We start from the raw sequence: 16,000 nt of genomic DNA, 5'->3' as shown, positions 1-16,000 counted from the left end.
CTGGGGTTTTATCTTGTTCCTTCATCTGGTATATAGCCCTCTGCCTTTTCATCTTGTCAACCTTTCTGTGAATGTGGTTTTTGTTCCACAGGCTGCAGGATTGTAGTTTTTCTTGCTTCTGCTGTCTGCCCTCTGGCGGTTGAGGCTATCTAAGAGGCTTGATGGGAGGCTCTGGTGGTGGGTAGAGCTGACTGTTTCTGTGGTGGGCAGAGCTCAGTAAAACTTTAATCCACTTGACTGTTGATGGGTGGGGCTGGGTTCCCTCCCTGTTGGTTGTTTTGCCTGAGGCAACCCAACACTGGAGCCTACCTGGGCTCTTTGGTGGGGCTGATGACAGACTCTGGGAGGGCTCACGCCAAGGAGTACTTCCCAGAACTTCTGCTGCCAGTGTCCTTGTCCCCACGGTGAAACAGAGCCACCCCCCACCTCTGCAGGAGACCTTCCAGCACTAGCAGGTAGGTCTGGTTCGGTCTCCCCCGGGGTCACTGCTCCTTCCCCTGGGTCCCGATGTGCACACTACTTTGTGTGTGCCCTCCAAGAGTGGGGGTCTCTGTTTCCCCCAGTCCTGTCGAAGTCTTGCAATCAGTTCCCACTAGGCTTCAAAGTCTGATTCTCTATGATTTCCTCCTCCCATTGCCGGACCCCCAGGTTGGGAAGCCTGACGGGGGACTCAGAACCTTCACTCCAGTGGGTGGACTTCTGTGGTATAAGTGTTCGCCAGTCTGTGAGTCACCCACCCAGCAGTTATGGGATTTGATTTTACTGTGATTGCACCCCTCCTACCATCTCATTGTGGCTTCTCCTTTGTCTTTGGATGTGGGGTATCTTTTTTGGTGAGTTCCAGTGTCTTCCTGTCAATGATTGTCCAGCCGCTAGTTGTGATTCTGGTGTTCTCACAAGAGGGAGTGAGAACACGTCCTTCTACTCTGCCATCTTGGTTCCTCCTATGGTTTTTTAATTGTAAAGATTTGTTGCAGAAATGTTTTTAACTACAGAGAAAAATTGAAATTACCCAAAACACTCATGTTGATCTTATGGGATGTGTATGTGTGTTTGTAGAGAGAAGCATGTATGTGAGAGAGAGAGCAAGAGATGGATTTTCTAATACATGGTTCCTTTTTTCCCCATCATTGTGAACACGTGTATAGTCTGCTTTTCCCTTGACCTTTATCATAAGCACCTTCCCCATGTCATCCCAGACCCTCTGCAGGTCTCATTTTTCATGGCTACATAATATTCCATCAAGTATAAATATGATTATTTACTCACTGTTCCCCAGTTGTCAGACATTCAGGTTGATTCCAGTTTGAGGCTGGATGTTCACCATAGTGATCACTATATCTATGTGTGAAGGTGACTTGCTTGCAAAGGTGACACCAGCCACAGATGGTTCTCTGTGCCCTGGGGGTGGGGCCAGTGAGAGCTCTCATTCATGGAGACCTTGGCCCGGCTGGCCAGAGCTTCCTTTCCTGCCCCTCCGATTCTTAGGCCCCCTTTCCCATCTTTGGCCTTCTGGCTGGGTCTTCCCCAAGCATTGGAAATGGCCACTCCTTCCCTTCTTCAGCCCAGTACCACACAGCATCCAGGGTGCATCTCCATGAGCGCCCCCTAGAGGCCAGTGGGGGGAATGCTCCTGTGCATCCAGCCTGGGGCACTTCTGAGCCTGTCTGTCATCCTCTTGCCCCAGCCTGCTGAACAACTACATGATCTGGAACCTGGTGCGGAAGACAAGCTCCTTCCTCGATCAGCGCTTTCAGGACGCCGACGAGAAGTTCATGGAAGTCATGTACGGGACCAAGAAGGTGAGCACCTGCTGTGCGCCAGGCCCTAGAACTCGCGAGGGAGGTAGATGACAGGCAGAGAATGAAGAGGGCCACTGAAGGGACCCACCAAGGTGTCCCTGGACGCACAGGAGGGGATCCAGGCCAGCCAGGGGTGGGCAGAAGTTTCCAGGAAGAGGTGATTACACCGTCTTCAAGTGTAAAGAGGACTTTCAGTGATTTAGCTAATTTACAGCAAAAGGCGGCCTCTGGTCTTTCCCTGCCGACTCCTTCTCGATGGTGATGGTGATGGTGATAAGGCTTTCCTTGTATAACTCATGTGACTGTCACATCCCTGCAAGGTGGGTATGATCATCAGCCCCCTCTCACACAGGGACCCCCCCAATAATACTACTTCTTCACCATAAATGTAAAACCCTTGGAGCAGCCCCTGACTCATGGTAAGTATGACACGAGTGTCCACTGATATTATTATCCTCCCAAGCCCCAGACCAGGTGGTCTCCACCAGCTTTATTTTATTTTATTTTATCTTTTAGTGTTTATTTATTTATTTATCTTTATTTGGCTGCGCCAGGTCTTAGTTGAGGCACACGGGATCTTCGTTGAGGCATGCGGGATCTTTTTTTTAGTTGTGGCATGTGGGCTTCTTGGTTGCGGCACGCATGTGGGATCTAGTTCCCTGACCAGGGATCAAACCCGGGCCCCCTGCACTTGGAGCCCGCAGTCTTAACCACTGGACCACCAGGGAAGTCCCTTCACCGGCTTTAAATGCCCCACTGTGACCCCTGCCCTCTAGCTACTTCCACCTCCCCAAGGAAGTGGAGGTCATTGTGTCCTTCACACGGCCAGCTAGTGCGTGTTCACTGACGCCCTGCCACCATATGCCAGACTCTGAGCCCAGTATGGAGACACTGAGATGGGGTCTGTGCCCCAGGCCCCCACGTCTGCTGAGGGGGCTGAGAGAAACCGATCAGTCCTCACGTGCTGAGGGGATACACCAAGCCGGGACCCTTGCAGGCAGCTAGAGGTGCCCCAGCCACAGAGCAGTGGAGGCTGGAGTGCCAAGCCCCCCTACCCTGGCACACCCTGCCCACGCCCAGCACCGCAGCTAGCAAGACCCCAGAGGGCGAGCAGAGCTGGCGCCAGGTGGGCTGTGCTCCTGCAGCCCCTCCCAGAGTCCAGGGGAGTGGGCAGAGCCAGATGAGGGCTGGCGGAGAATGGCAGCATGTGGGCCCTGGAGCTGGTCCTGGGGAAGGTTCTGTCTCTCCCTCCCCTTGTACACCCGCCTCTGGCAGGAAGGGGACTGAGGGAGAGGGAGGCTGGGAACAATGCCTGCTCCTGGCAAGAGGGGCTTGCTCAGCCACGAAGGCCACACTGGGCCTGCAGGGAAGGGCCAGGGGAAGAGCTGGCTGCCCTGCCCTCCTTCCTGCCCCACCTGCTCCTATCTTGGACCAGCCCTGGGTGAGCGGCTGGGTCACAGACGCGACAAGGCAGGGACTCTGTCCCCTGAACACGTGGTCTCCCAGGAGACTTTATACAGGAGGGGCCTGACCAGGACCCGGGATGGTAGTTACAGAGACGGCTCTGTGTGGGGGGCACACGCCTCCATCATCACTTTACCCCCACCCCGGGTTACAGATGCGGAGACTGAGGCTCAGCGAGGTAAGGGGTTTCCCTAGTCACCCAGCAAGGAAGCAGCCAAGCTCAAATTCAAACCCAGGTCTGGATGACTACAACTTTTGGCACTTTTGGCTACTCACTATTAGTGATAATAAATAAACTATATCATTATTGGATGTTTACTTTTTATAGGCATTATCTCACCAAGCTCCTACAACAGTTCTGTGTGTTGGAAACTGTTGTCATCATCTCATTTAACAGATGAGGCAGCTGAGGCTCAGTGAGGGGAAGGGACTTGTTCAGTCATGCAGCTTGTAAGTGGAGTGGCTCTCAAACCCAGCACATCTGATTCCACAGCCCGAACCCCTGAGCTCTGCACCCTTCAGCCTCTGCTCTGCAGGAACCAAAAGTTAAAATTGAGCTTCCTGGTGGTTGCCAGGGGCAGCAGGTGGGGAGAGGAGAGTGGGGAGTTGTTGAATGGGTGGAGAGTTTCAGATTTGCAAGATGAGAGCTGGTGGGATACAGGAAGGCCTTGGCAGAAGCAAGGGCAGCTGGGAGACCCTGGACCTGGGAGGCTCTGAGCTGGGGCTCACTAGATGCCCCGGGGCTGAGGGGGGAAGACACTGCCCATCTGTTTCTCATTCTCTGGCCCTCCCCACTCCCCACCATGGCTGCTTCTGGGTCCAGGCCAGGTCCGTCCAGCTTGCGTCCTGCACAACTCAAAGCACAGCCCCGCTGTGTGACCTTGGGTAGTCCTTGTGGCTCTCTGAGCCTCAGTTTTCTCATCTGTTGTTTGGGATCATCCCTGACCTCATCTCACAGGACCCTTGGGAATGGCCTCCATTTGGGAAAACACTTAATTTGTAAAGCCTTATAGAGCATCCAGGTGTCCATCCTTGTAGGGAGGTAATAGCACAGAGCTTTGGGTCAGAAGTTCTGAGTTTGCAATGCTTCCTCTAACCATACAGCCTTGGGCAAATCACTTCATTGGATCAGGGAGCTCAGTCTTCCCATCTGTAAAAAGGGGTAACTAATCACTGCCCTGTTTACCAGAGGGTTGTCTGGGATTACATGAGGGAATCCCTACAAAGTCTGCTGTAAAGGCTACCATACTCCACACCATGTTCTTCATCTGCAGAAAGGAGCACAGAGAGTACCTGCCTCGTAGGGTTAATAATGAGGATTCTACAGGGTAGGGCCCCGCACCCAGTAAACACTTAATAAACATTCACTACTACTGCTGATGCTGGTATGCTTTTTATGCATCTGTCTCTCTCCCCCTGAATGTTCTGGGCATTTCAACTGAGCCCTTTGAGGGCAAGACCTAGCACAGTCAGGGCACAGCAGAACTGCTCAGAGAACACTGGCTGTGTGAATTAATGAACGCATGCGTGAATGAATGGGTTTATGCGAAGAATCCCCTGAGAAGACAATAAGAATCAGTCCATGATTCAGCCGTCCCAGCCTGGAGCCTCCACAGAGCCCAGGAGATAGAATCCCCCCGGTCCCGACCTCCTGTGTGGTCAGGCTCCGCCAGATCCAGGTACAGCCCGTGTCCAGCTGTAGGCTTTGAAGCTGAGGAAGAGCAGTGGGTGGGGTTGGGGGAAGGAGAGGGGCGGCCAAGTGGACACATGGCTGGGAGAGTTTAAAAGAACTTAGAGAAGGCTGGAGTGCCTTTTTCTTCCTTCCTTTCTTCCTTCTTGCCTTTAAGAAAATTTTTAAAAAGGTGTAATTTACACACAATAAAATGTATACATTAAGTATACAGTTTAGTGAGTTTTGACAAATGAAATCACTCCTGTAACCACCAACCCAATCAAGACAGAGAACATTTCCATCAGCTGTTTGTCCAGCGTGCTCTGCACAGGAGGGTCCCTTGCCCCCCATTCCCATCAGTCCCCCCAACCCTGCATCCCCAGAGGTGGGCGTAGATGGGACCACACACTGTGCGGGCTTCTTTTGCTCGGCAAAATGGCTGTGAAATTCATCCATGTTGTGTACCTCAGTTGTTCCCTCCCTTTTGTTTCCAAGTCGTGTGCTGTTGTATAAAAATACCACATTTTGTTTATCCATCTGCCTGTCGATGGGCATTTGGGTTGTTTTCAGTTGATGGCTATTATGAAGCAGGCTACCCTGAGCCTGGGTGGTTTCCACCACCTGCTCTTCAGGGTTAAGAAGACTCGGCTTCCTCTGCAGCACAGGGGTTTATGTGAGCAGGGCCACCACTTGTGGTCATACGGACTGTCCACAAAGGCTGCCAGGGCAGGGGAGCAAGTGGGGCTGAACCTAGCGCCTCACCGGGGGGTGGAAAGTTAACTGCCCGAGGCTCTCTGCCACCAGGATCCTCATCCTCTTCCAGGAGGGCAGGAGGGGCGTGGGGTGTGGAATCAGGCACGTGAGAGTTCCGGTGGCTGGGGTACTCTGGACCAGCGGCTTCCCCTTGCTCAGTATCTGTTTCCTCATCAGGCTCCCAGGTTCATTTTGATGGCTCCGGAGGATACCCTCAGCATCTGTGAAGTGCTCTGCAGGAAGTAGTAGATGCCGGTGATTAGGGCTATCCCGTGGCCTCTTGGTCCAGTGCCTAAAATAACTTCCACTGGGTCAGAAAAGGTCTCCCTCAAGTTCTGGACGGAAGCACGGGCCTAGCTGGTGCTACCTCCCAGACAGACAGGGGTTGGGAAGAAGGATGGGGGCCAAGTAACCCCTCTGACTTATGTTTTCCAGACCTGTCTTCCTCGCTGGAAGTTTTGCGTGAGTGACACAGAGAACACCTTGGGCTTCGCCCTGGGCCCCATGTTCGTCAAAGCGACCTTCGCCGAGGACAGCAAGAACATAGTAAGTGTCTCCCTGTGCACACAGGCTGTGACATCACTCCTGCGATGGCCCCTCACGAGCCTGACAGCCCACGCTCTGGTCTGCTCTGGAACTTCCCTACCCGAGGCCAGGGCTCCAGCTTTAACTCCAAGGTCCTGTTTTCTAAAGCCTTGAACAATCTGAGTTACGCACAATAGCTACTGTGATCGGGTACCAGGCGCTTTATCTGTATTGGCTCATGTAACCCTCACCGCAGCCCGGCCAGGTTATTCCAGTCATCTCCACCTCCAAGGGGCAGGCAGGACCCAGAGAGGTAACGTTGACAGAGCACCCTGACCTCGAGGGGTGACAGACAGAGGAGCCTCATGGCTGAGCACCAGGAGACAGCCAGGCCCCAGCTCAGATCCTGGCTTTACCTCTTTCCTGGCTGGGTGACTTGGGATAATATTCTCACTCCGTGAACGTGGAAGTGGGAGTGTCCATCCTGCCAGTGGAGACTAAATGACATAGTGCACGCAAGAGGGCACCTGGCACAGAATAAAGGCTCAATAAATGGTAGCTGTTACGTCATTGGTACCACTTTAATTTCTAACTTTAACTGCGTAGATATTATTTGCAGTCAGAGGTTAGCAAACTGAGACTCAAATCTATTGCGTGACCAACCATGACCTGCCTGTTAGTGACTGATGCCATCAGTCCCTCTGCTCTTTCTGCTGCCCGACTCCACCTCCCCTTGCCCTAGAGTCTTCAGTCTCCGGGTCTGCTCTCGACATTATCACCCTCAAAAGCAGCCATTCATCTCCAGCCCAAGCAGAGCATTTCTGAAACCGCTCCTCAGAACTTGACCTCTCTAGAATTTTTTTTTTTTTAAAGGAACTCCTTTATTTATTTATTTATGGCTGTGTTGGGTCTTCGTTTCTGTGCGAGGGCTTTCTCTAGCTGCGGCAAGCGGGGGCCACTCTTCATCGCGGTGCGCGGGCCTCTCACTGTCGTGGCCTCTCTTGTTGCAGAGCACAGGCTCCAGCTGCGCAGGCTCAGTAATTGTGGCTCACGGGCCTAGTTGCTCCGCGGCATGTGGGATCTTCCCAGACCAGGGCTCGAACTCGTGTCCCCTGCATTGGCAGGCGGATTCTCAACCACTGCGCCACCAGGGAAGCCCCGACCTCTCTAGATTTTAAAGCACGGTCCGTCAGAAAGGAATTCTGTGGTCCAGTACATCTGAGAACAGCTACATATTCTGGCATCTCTGAAAAGAGTTGCAGTGCCTGTTACCCAGTAAAGGCTCTGAAAAGTCCCGCAGCAAAGAGACTTTTCCAGCGCTCCCAAAGCTTGCCCTGAGTGTATTTGACCAGGGAGCCCTGTTTACAGAAGTCCAGTCTCATCTCACAGGATGTTAGTGTTCAGAGGAGCGAGTTTGGGGGAACGTGGCTGTGGCCCCCCTCCTTAGCCCAGCACCTTGGAGCACAAGGCCTCGAGCCAGGATCTGAGTTTAGTCTCTGGCCCGGCGTCATCCTTCTCCCTGGGATGCCCGCTGCCTTTAGGCAAGTCCAGTGCCCAGACCTGACTGGTTCAGCTGCTGTCTCCTCAGGCCAGCGAGATCATCCTGGAGATCAAGAAGGCGTTTGAAGAGAGCCTGAGCACCCTGAAGTGGATGGATGAAGACACTCGGAAATCAGCCAAGGAAAAGGTGAGGCTGGACGGGTGCTGGGGGGGGTCCCGCACAGAGGGCAGCAGCTGCAGAGGGACGAGGGTGGATGAAGGAGGGACTAGTTTTATCCAGTGAGCGCAGCACAGTTGCTGTCCTGCCTTCAGGCGGTGGAAAGTCCAGCCTGATGGAGGGACAGCCTTGAACACATGATCAGATTAACGACTGTAGGAAAACAAACTGTGCTAAGTGTGCAAGGGAGGTGTGACCATGGATGAGATGCGGCCCAGCGGGGGTGGGGGGGGGTGACCAGGGAAGGCTTCCCTTGGGACATGACATTTAGGCAGAGACCCCAAGGATAAGTGGAAGTTAGACAAGAGAAAGGGACGTGAAAGCTCTGAGGTGGGAGGAGCTGGGCCGTTTCCCCTTGGCCCAGACCCTGAGCCCGGCACCCACAGAGCACTGCTGGGCGCTCACTGTTCTCTGTGTCTCTCCTGCCCAGGCGGATGCGATCTACAACATGATAGGCTACCCCAACTTCATCATGGACCCCAAGGAGCTGGACAAAGTGTTCAGTGATGTGAGTGGCTCCCACCCTGCCCCCTTGCATTCCTGAATGCCTGTGGGGCCCCACTTGGGAAAGGGCAGAGGCTGGGTCTGGGTGGGCCGCTGGAGACACCATGACTGTCAAGACATCTGGAGATGATATGGTGTGGGGTTTGGGCATGGACCGCGAACTAAGGAGCCGTTATCTGCTCCTTCCTCTCCTGGGCCGGCCGGTGACCCCCGCCTCCCCAGAGCCGCCAGCAGTCAATGACCGGCACAGCACAGTCAGCTCTACTGAATGAGTAGGAAATAACGGGAGAAAACAGGTCCTAGAAGGTGTAGAGAGAATCGGTGTCCCTAAAGCATCAGGGGGTAGAGTACAGAGTGGAACCCCTCATACACTTCCCAGCCCCCTGAGTTGCCTCCTATCCCCAGGCTTCTCCCCAACCTCCCCAGAGAAACCTGGACCTCTCATTCGGACTTTGAAATGCTAATGGGAAAGAGGAAGCATAAATCCCAAATGCATGTTTAAGCTTAATTTAGGCAACAAGCGTAGTTGATACATCCCTGGTGGTTAGAGCTTTGGGCAAATCACTCCTTTAAATGGATTGTGCTTCTGCCCCGAAAGATAAAGTTTTATACCTTATAATCGAAATTTGTGAATTCAGGCATTTTTGAAATTGTAATAACCGCTCATCATGGTTATATTTAAAACCAAAGAATATTAAAACTACTTCTGAGAATATGGGACTCATTCTGCAGCCTTTTTCCTTGAGAGTAATTTTATATGCTCCAGGGTATCGTGATATAAGACAAGGGGCTCCTGGAGACAGCCCAGGCAGACCCCACAGGATTGGAGTCATGACCCCAAGGGCCTAGCATTTTACCAGAGCCCTGATGTAAAGCCAAAAAGTTCTAGAGCAGATCTAAGGGAGAACCTTGCACCTGGCAAGAACTGAAAGGCCAGGCTGAGTGGTGAGGAAGGTGTGCAGTAATGCCTGTCTCCTGATGTTTCACAGATCCCAGCTGGATTTATGAGGTCTGTGCTGGCCAGCATGGTAGCTACTAGCCACAGATGGCTACTTAATTAAAATCAAAATTAATTAAAATTAAATAATTAAGTTAAAAGGTTGCACTAGCCACATTTGAAATGCTCAGAAGCCACATGTGGCTGATGTCGACCGTATCTGACAACATAGGCATAGAACATGTCAATCATCGCAGAAAGTTCTGGACCCCACTGGACATATTTCCTGCCTAAGGCCCTGGCACGGCTGCAGGGGCTTCCTGCTGCCTTGAGACACTGCTGGGTGCTGGGCGGCCCTGGGTGAAGCTCTTGGTGTGTCCTTGGAGGGGGGAGGGGGCCAGGCCCCAGCAGGGTGAGGGCCAAGGGAAGAGCCCAAGCCTGCAGCTCCGAGCCCTCCGTTCTAGTCTCTGCCCTGCGGACCAGTCCCCTGACTGCGTGGGGTCTCAGTTTCCTCGGTTTTAGAAGACACGGTTTGCGTTCAGGGACCTGAGTGGGCTCTGACCCTGTGGCTTGCTCCCTCCCGTCCAGTACACCTCGGTTCCAGACCTCTACTTCGAGAACGCCATGCGGTTTTTCAACTTCTCGTGGAGGGTCACTGCCGACCAGCTCCGGAAAGCGCCCAACAGAGATCAGTGAGTTCCTGGGCCTCGCTGGGAGGGCACTGGCTCCTGCAGGCGGGTATGGGGGCCCAGCTCTCCTTCAGCACGAGCCGGGTACGGGATGTGACTGTCGTGAGGGCCCTGTGAGGAGCGGGGGCGGCTGTTACCCCGCTCAGAAGCCGGGAGCTGAGATCAGCCCGAGTCTATGTGCCCTTAGCGCCCAGCCTGTTGCCAGAGGGAGCTTGTTCCCCGGAGTTGAGCGGACCTGGCATCACCGCCCAGCTCTTCAGCGTTCGGAGCCTTTGCTTCATTATCTGTAGATAGGATGCGAGGAGCTTAATAGCCTCCTAGAAAACTCAGATGTAATCAGCCTAGTACTAGTTCTCAGACTAAACTCCCTCCATGCCTAAAGCATTTTGCAGGGTAAATCTTAGAGAAAAGAGAAAGCAACTTCTTTGCCTCTGGCTCCCTCTTGTGGACAACAAGGGTTTGAATTGTCTTCAACCAGGGCTCCCCCTAAACGTACAAGAAGGCGGTCTTTGATCTCCAGAATAAGGCACAGGCACTGCCCCAGTGTTGTGAATTTATTTGAAGTCTTTTAATTTAGCTTAAAATTTTCCATCTAAAGTTAGTCTCCCACTCATTAATATACCCACCCCTAAATACATCTCTGTGGGACTTACTGGAGGAGACATAGTGACGGTCTAGGCTCTTGGAGAAAATATCCTTTCTGTCTCACTCCACTCCCCACTGGCCCTTCCCACCAGAAAAATCATTTGGAAGCCAAGTGTTTCATTACTATCTACCATCAGGGCCCCTTCTACACTCTTAAAAAAATCATTGAACCCCCAAAAGCTTTTTTGTTTATGGGAGTTATATATATATATTTTTTTTAATAAATTTATTTTATTTATTTATTTTTGGCTGCGTTGGATCTTCGTTGCTGCACGCGGGCTTTCTCTAGTTGTGGTAAACGGGGGCTACTCTTCATTGCAGTGTGCAGGCTTCTCATTGCAGTGGCTTCTCTTGTTGCTGAGCACGGGCTCTAGGCACACGGGCTTCAGTTGTTGTGGCACATGGGCTCAGTAGTTATGGCTTGCGGGCTCTAGAGCGCAGGCTCAGTAGTTGTGGCGCACAAGCTTAGTTGCTCCGTGGCATGTGGGATCTTCCTGGACCAGAGCTCGAACCTGTGTCCCCTTCATTGGCAGACAGATTCCTAACCACTGCACCACCAGGGAAACCCTATGGGAGTTATACTGATTTTTCTGAAAATTTTATGAAAAAGAACAATTTTTAAAAAATTTATTGAGAAGAGAGGTATTGTTTTACTTTTTGCAAATTTCTTTAATGTTTGGCTTAATAGAAGACAGCCAGATTCTCACATCTGCTTCTGCCTTCAGTCTGTTACAATATATTGTTTTGAAATATATAAAGAAATTCTAGGACTTCCCCAGTGGTCCAGTGGTTAAGACTCCACACTTCCAGTACAGGGGACACAGGTTCAATTCCTGGTTGGGGAAGTTCCACATGTGGTGTGGCCAAAAAAAAAAGGAAAAGATAGGAATAAAGAAATTCTAGCCTCACACAGACATGTAGTTAGAAAAAGGAGGGACCTTTTAACAGGCTTTTTGATACATGTGCACATCCTTCATTGATACTATACCAAAACGCGACAGGTGTAACTTTCTTAAAGGTTAATTGCACCGCCGAGTCCGAAACCATATTCATAAACTTTTCATACTCTGTTACACTAAAATCCATCGGTCTGTCTTGCACTTTGAATGGATCTTTTACCCCTGTAGGATTTTGTAACACCATGCATTGGTCATTTGGAAAACAATGCTTCACTGAATTTCACATATCTTCCAAACAGTAACTTCTTCATTTTAGAATATCAAAAAAAATCCACATTTGGTAATATCACTGCTGACCTCCAGAGAGAAGTCTTTAAGTATTGCGCAGCTGTCAAGTTTGTGGTGGCGGATACCAGTTTTGCAAATTTTTGCTTGAAACTTCAGGTTTTTGGAAACCTTGAATTTTTATCATTGGCAACAAATGGTGTCGGTCGTTTTCCTTGAGGTGATGAGCTCACTCTACTCATTTTCAAGGATATGCCTGTCAAACACCAGTCATCCTCTCAAGTACAAATGGTGTTCCATGAAAAAAACAGAAATGCTTATGAGTGGTTCCCATCTGGTCACACATAATATTTAGAGACTTGTACTCAAGGGTCTAGATTTAATGAAGTTAATAGTTATGCTGCGTCATCAAGGATGTTCTTAAGTGAAAATGACTTTTTTTTTTCGGGTGAAGAACATGGTGACCAATTGAACAGCTGGTGCCACCAGCCTGACTCAGCTAGGACTCCAGCAGTTTTACCCAGCGTTGCTTTTACACCATCAGTGTAATGTCAACACGATGGGAAAGGCAAATAACATCTTAAAATTATTATGAAAATAGTTTGACCTCACAGAACCCCTGAAAGGGAATTGAGGGATTCCCATCCCGCCAGGTATCCACAGAGCACACTTTGAAAACTGCTGACAAATACATTTTGAGCCTAGATTGTAATGACTTTTTAGTATGTAATGGTCCATTGTGTTCTCTTTTTTTTTCTGAGATGTTCAACATTTAAAAAAATTTTTTTTTTGACCACGCAGCATGGCATGGGGGATCTTAGTTCCCCAACCAGGGATCGAACCCGTGCCCCCTGCGGTGGGAGCGCAGAGTCTTAACCACTGGACCACCAGGGAAGTCCTGAGATGCTCAACATTTTTAATAGTCAGTGAAATGAAATTAAACGTAAAATAAGATTTCACTGTACACTTGCTCACATGGCTAAAGTTAATAGTTTCAGGGATTGTTGTGTGCTTGTGTGGCCTGGGGCCTGGGGTCAAGGGGAATCCACACTTTTAGGGCTCTTGACACCCTCCAGATGGGCCATCCCCACCTGCGCTCCCCCAGCAGGCTCTGAGCTTTCCCGTGTGTCTTGCTTGCAGGTGGAGCATGACCCCACCCATGGTGAACGCTTACTACTCGCCCACCAAGAATGAGATCGTGTTTCCGGCTGGAATCCTGCAGGCACCGTTCTACACCCGCTCTTCACCCAAGTAGGCTGCTCCTGTTGCTCCCGCCCCATCTCCTCCCCCCCCACCCCTCAGTGGATCCCCCAGCCCAGCCCGGCCCTGTGGCCCACAGCTGACCCCACGTGCAAACCCATCTCACTGAGAGCTGCTTGTCCCACCGGCCAGGAGATGTTGCCATGGAAACAACAGCCTTACTCCCTGTGCTTCCCTCCGGGGTCTCCGGGACCGGGAAGCCCCTGTACGGTGGGAACTTGGGGGTAGGAGCCACATATAGAGAAATTCCCCTCTAACAGTGTTCTAGAACAGTCTCAGCTGGGAAGTTGGGAAGAGTGAGGGCACTGTCTCGGAAATGAAATCCACACAGGCCTGGATCCGAATCCCAGGCCTGTTCTCTGCTGACTGTGTGGCCCTTGGGCAAAGTGCCTGAACCATTCCACGCCTCCGTTTGCTCATTTATAGAGTTAGTTACCGAGGCCTAACTCTTTGGGATGACCAAAGAGGACCGTGCGGTGCCACAGAGCACCTGGCACAGTGCTTGGCGTCCAGCGGGCACAGGCAGGGCACGGCAGACTCACCAGGCTCTGACTGGCTCAGGGGCCTGGCTGGAGCCCTGCGGGACTCTGCTGTGTCTCCAGGCTGGGAAAGCAGTGGTCCCTCCCCACATGGCATCACTCTCACCTTCGTGTCCTCCCCTTCAGTGCCTTAAACTTTGGTGGCATCGGTGTCGTCGTGGGCCACGAGCTGACTCATGCTTTTGACGATCAAGGTACAGGTTCCTTGGGGTCCCCTTCAGATGATTCCGCCACCAGCTTCCTGCCCCAGTGCTTCTGCGTTTGCTCCCTTCACGTCTGAGGGCCTTAGCCTGACAGAAGGATCTGGGTTCATATCCTGGCCCGGCCACCTGCCAATTGTGTGGACTTTAGCAAGTCCCGTCATTTCTGCAGGCCTCTGTTTTCTTCTCTGTAAAATGGGCATGATGCTCGTGTGGTGATTGTGAGGACTGGGCAGACTCACAGCGGAGCACCCTGCTCCAGGACGGTGTGCAGTGCCAGGGGTGGGTACCAGTAGTCAGCGGGGAGAAAACGTTTCTCCACCACTCCAGAGATTTCTCTGGTCCAACCGCAGTCAGAAGAGTTAGCGCCTCACCAGCTAATGTCCAGAATCCTCCTCATTGCCTCCTGCCTTGGGGACTCCCAAGGCCAAGAAGGAGGAGGCAAGGCCTTGGAGGCCGGGCCCTGTCCCATGACCCTAGCACTGCTGGCTGCGTTCACCTCCTCCTGGCTCAGGGTCAGAGGCCCTTCACCAGCCTTGACAGTGAATCCAGCTCCACCGAAGCTTTGAACGTGCTGGTCCTTTGCCGAGATCATGTTCCTCTACCCACCCCACCCCAGACCAGCTAATTCATCCAGCTCCTTTAGCACCCAGACCGGCCTCATCTCCCCGGTGCTGGGTGGTAGATGGGTGGGTAGATGGGTGGATCTCTTCTCCCTGGGAGGAGAGGCACAACCAGCAGCACGGGTCCCGGCTCTGCCTCTTCTCCCCCCGACCTGACACTTCTGTCTGACCCCGCAGGACGGGAGTATGACAAGGACGGGAACCTTCGGCCCTGGTGGAAGAACTCATCCGTGGAGGCTTTCAAGCAGCAGACCGAGTGCATGGTGGAGCAGTACGGCAACTACAGCGTGAACGGGGAGCCGGTGAACGGCCGGCACACCCTCGGGGAGAACATCGCTGATAATGGGGGCCTCAAGGCGGCCTATCGGGTAAGAGGCCTCCTCCTCACACACCCCAGGCCAAGGTTGGGACTGTCCAGCTGCTTCTCAGTTAAGGGTGGTTGTAGACAAGCTGGGGCAAGCGCAGCAGCCCTGCGAGCCTCAGTTGCCACATCTGTGGAATGGGTGGCAGTGAGGACTGATTGAAAGGGTGTCTATGAAGCACCTAGCACAGAACTGGCACATAGAAGGCTGTCTACTCTGAGTCCAGCCCGACTGAAGGTCACCAGAAAGGGCTTGGGCTAGACCCACCTGAAGGCCTGCCTGTTCTTCCCTTTGCAGGGGAAGCCACCACTGACTCAGGCAGCAGTGGGCCCGGGAAAGGAGGGAGGGGTCAGTGGTCTTGCAGCCACTTCCGGCTCACGTCCTGGTTCTGGAGTAAGTCACTCAGCCTCCTTGAGCCTCAGGATGCATGGCTGGGTGTTAGAAAGATAGCATGTGACCACTTGGGCTCAGGGCCTGGTCCGGAGTGGCACTCAGAGATGTTAGCTGAGTTGGAAGGGAGACCCCAGAGGCCGACGCAGAGCCTCCTGCTCCCTGTGGTAGTGAGAGCAGAAGTCCTGAGAGGTGCCCCGTATTGAGGCCTTACTGTGTGCCAGGCGCTGTGCTCAGCGCCCCCGACAGCTTTACAATTAGGTATCACACGCCCATTTTGCAGGTGAGGAAACCAACCCAGAAACATTCAGCAACTTGCCTGACGTCCATTAGTCAGTGAAAGGGAATCACGAACTTTCTACCCACCACGTACTGTTGTTGGCGCCGGAGATTCGGTGACAAAACAGACAGGGATCCTGCTGTCCTAAAGCTCACAATTCTAACGGGGTGGGGAGGGGGAGAAAGGCAATACGAACCTACACAAATAAATGAGGTAACTTCAGGTATTGATAAGAAGAAGAAGAATATAAACTAGGCCAAAGTCATAAAGGAAAATGGGGGGAAGGATGGCCAGGGGAGGCCTTTCTGGAGGGGGTGACATTTGAATTGAGACCTAAATGATGACGAAGAGGCAGAGAAAGCTGGGAAAGAAGCGTAATTACAGAGGCCATGAGAGGGACCCAAGCCTGGCGTAGTCAAGGACAGGAAGGAGGACGGGAGCAGCGTGGAGGGAG

At 52.3% G+C, this 16,000-nt stretch overlaps 1 protein-coding gene across 2 annotated transcripts in view; it reads left to right on the top strand.

The window, feature by feature from the left end:
* The window catches only part of ECE1 (endothelin converting enzyme 1), a 120,252-nt gene that overhangs the window by 99,877 nt on the left and 4,375 nt on the right, over positions 1-16,000 (top strand). For both annotated transcript variants that reach the window (XM_036844112.1, XM_036844121.1), the window contains exons 10-17: positions 1,688-1,802; positions 6,127-6,237; positions 7,805-7,903; positions 8,364-8,441; positions 9,963-10,066; positions 13,033-13,143; positions 13,818-13,885; positions 14,692-14,882. In XM_036844112.1, the coding sequence (XP_036700007.1) occupies positions 1,688-1,802; positions 6,127-6,237; positions 7,805-7,903; positions 8,364-8,441; positions 9,963-10,066; positions 13,033-13,143; positions 13,818-13,885; positions 14,692-14,882 (877 nt within the window). The remainder of the gene's footprint in view (positions 1-1,687; positions 1,803-6,126; positions 6,238-7,804; positions 7,904-8,363; positions 8,442-9,962; positions 10,067-13,032; positions 13,144-13,817; positions 13,886-14,691; positions 14,883-16,000) is intronic.

This window comes from Balaenoptera musculus, chromosome 1 (genome assembly GCF_009873245.2).
Source record: "Balaenoptera musculus isolate JJ_BM4_2016_0621 chromosome 1, mBalMus1.pri.v3, whole genome shotgun sequence".
Taxonomy (NCBI): Eukaryota; Metazoa; Chordata; class Mammalia; order Artiodactyla; family Balaenopteridae; genus Balaenoptera; species Balaenoptera musculus.
This window is presented reverse-complemented; position numbering and strand designations above follow the sequence as displayed.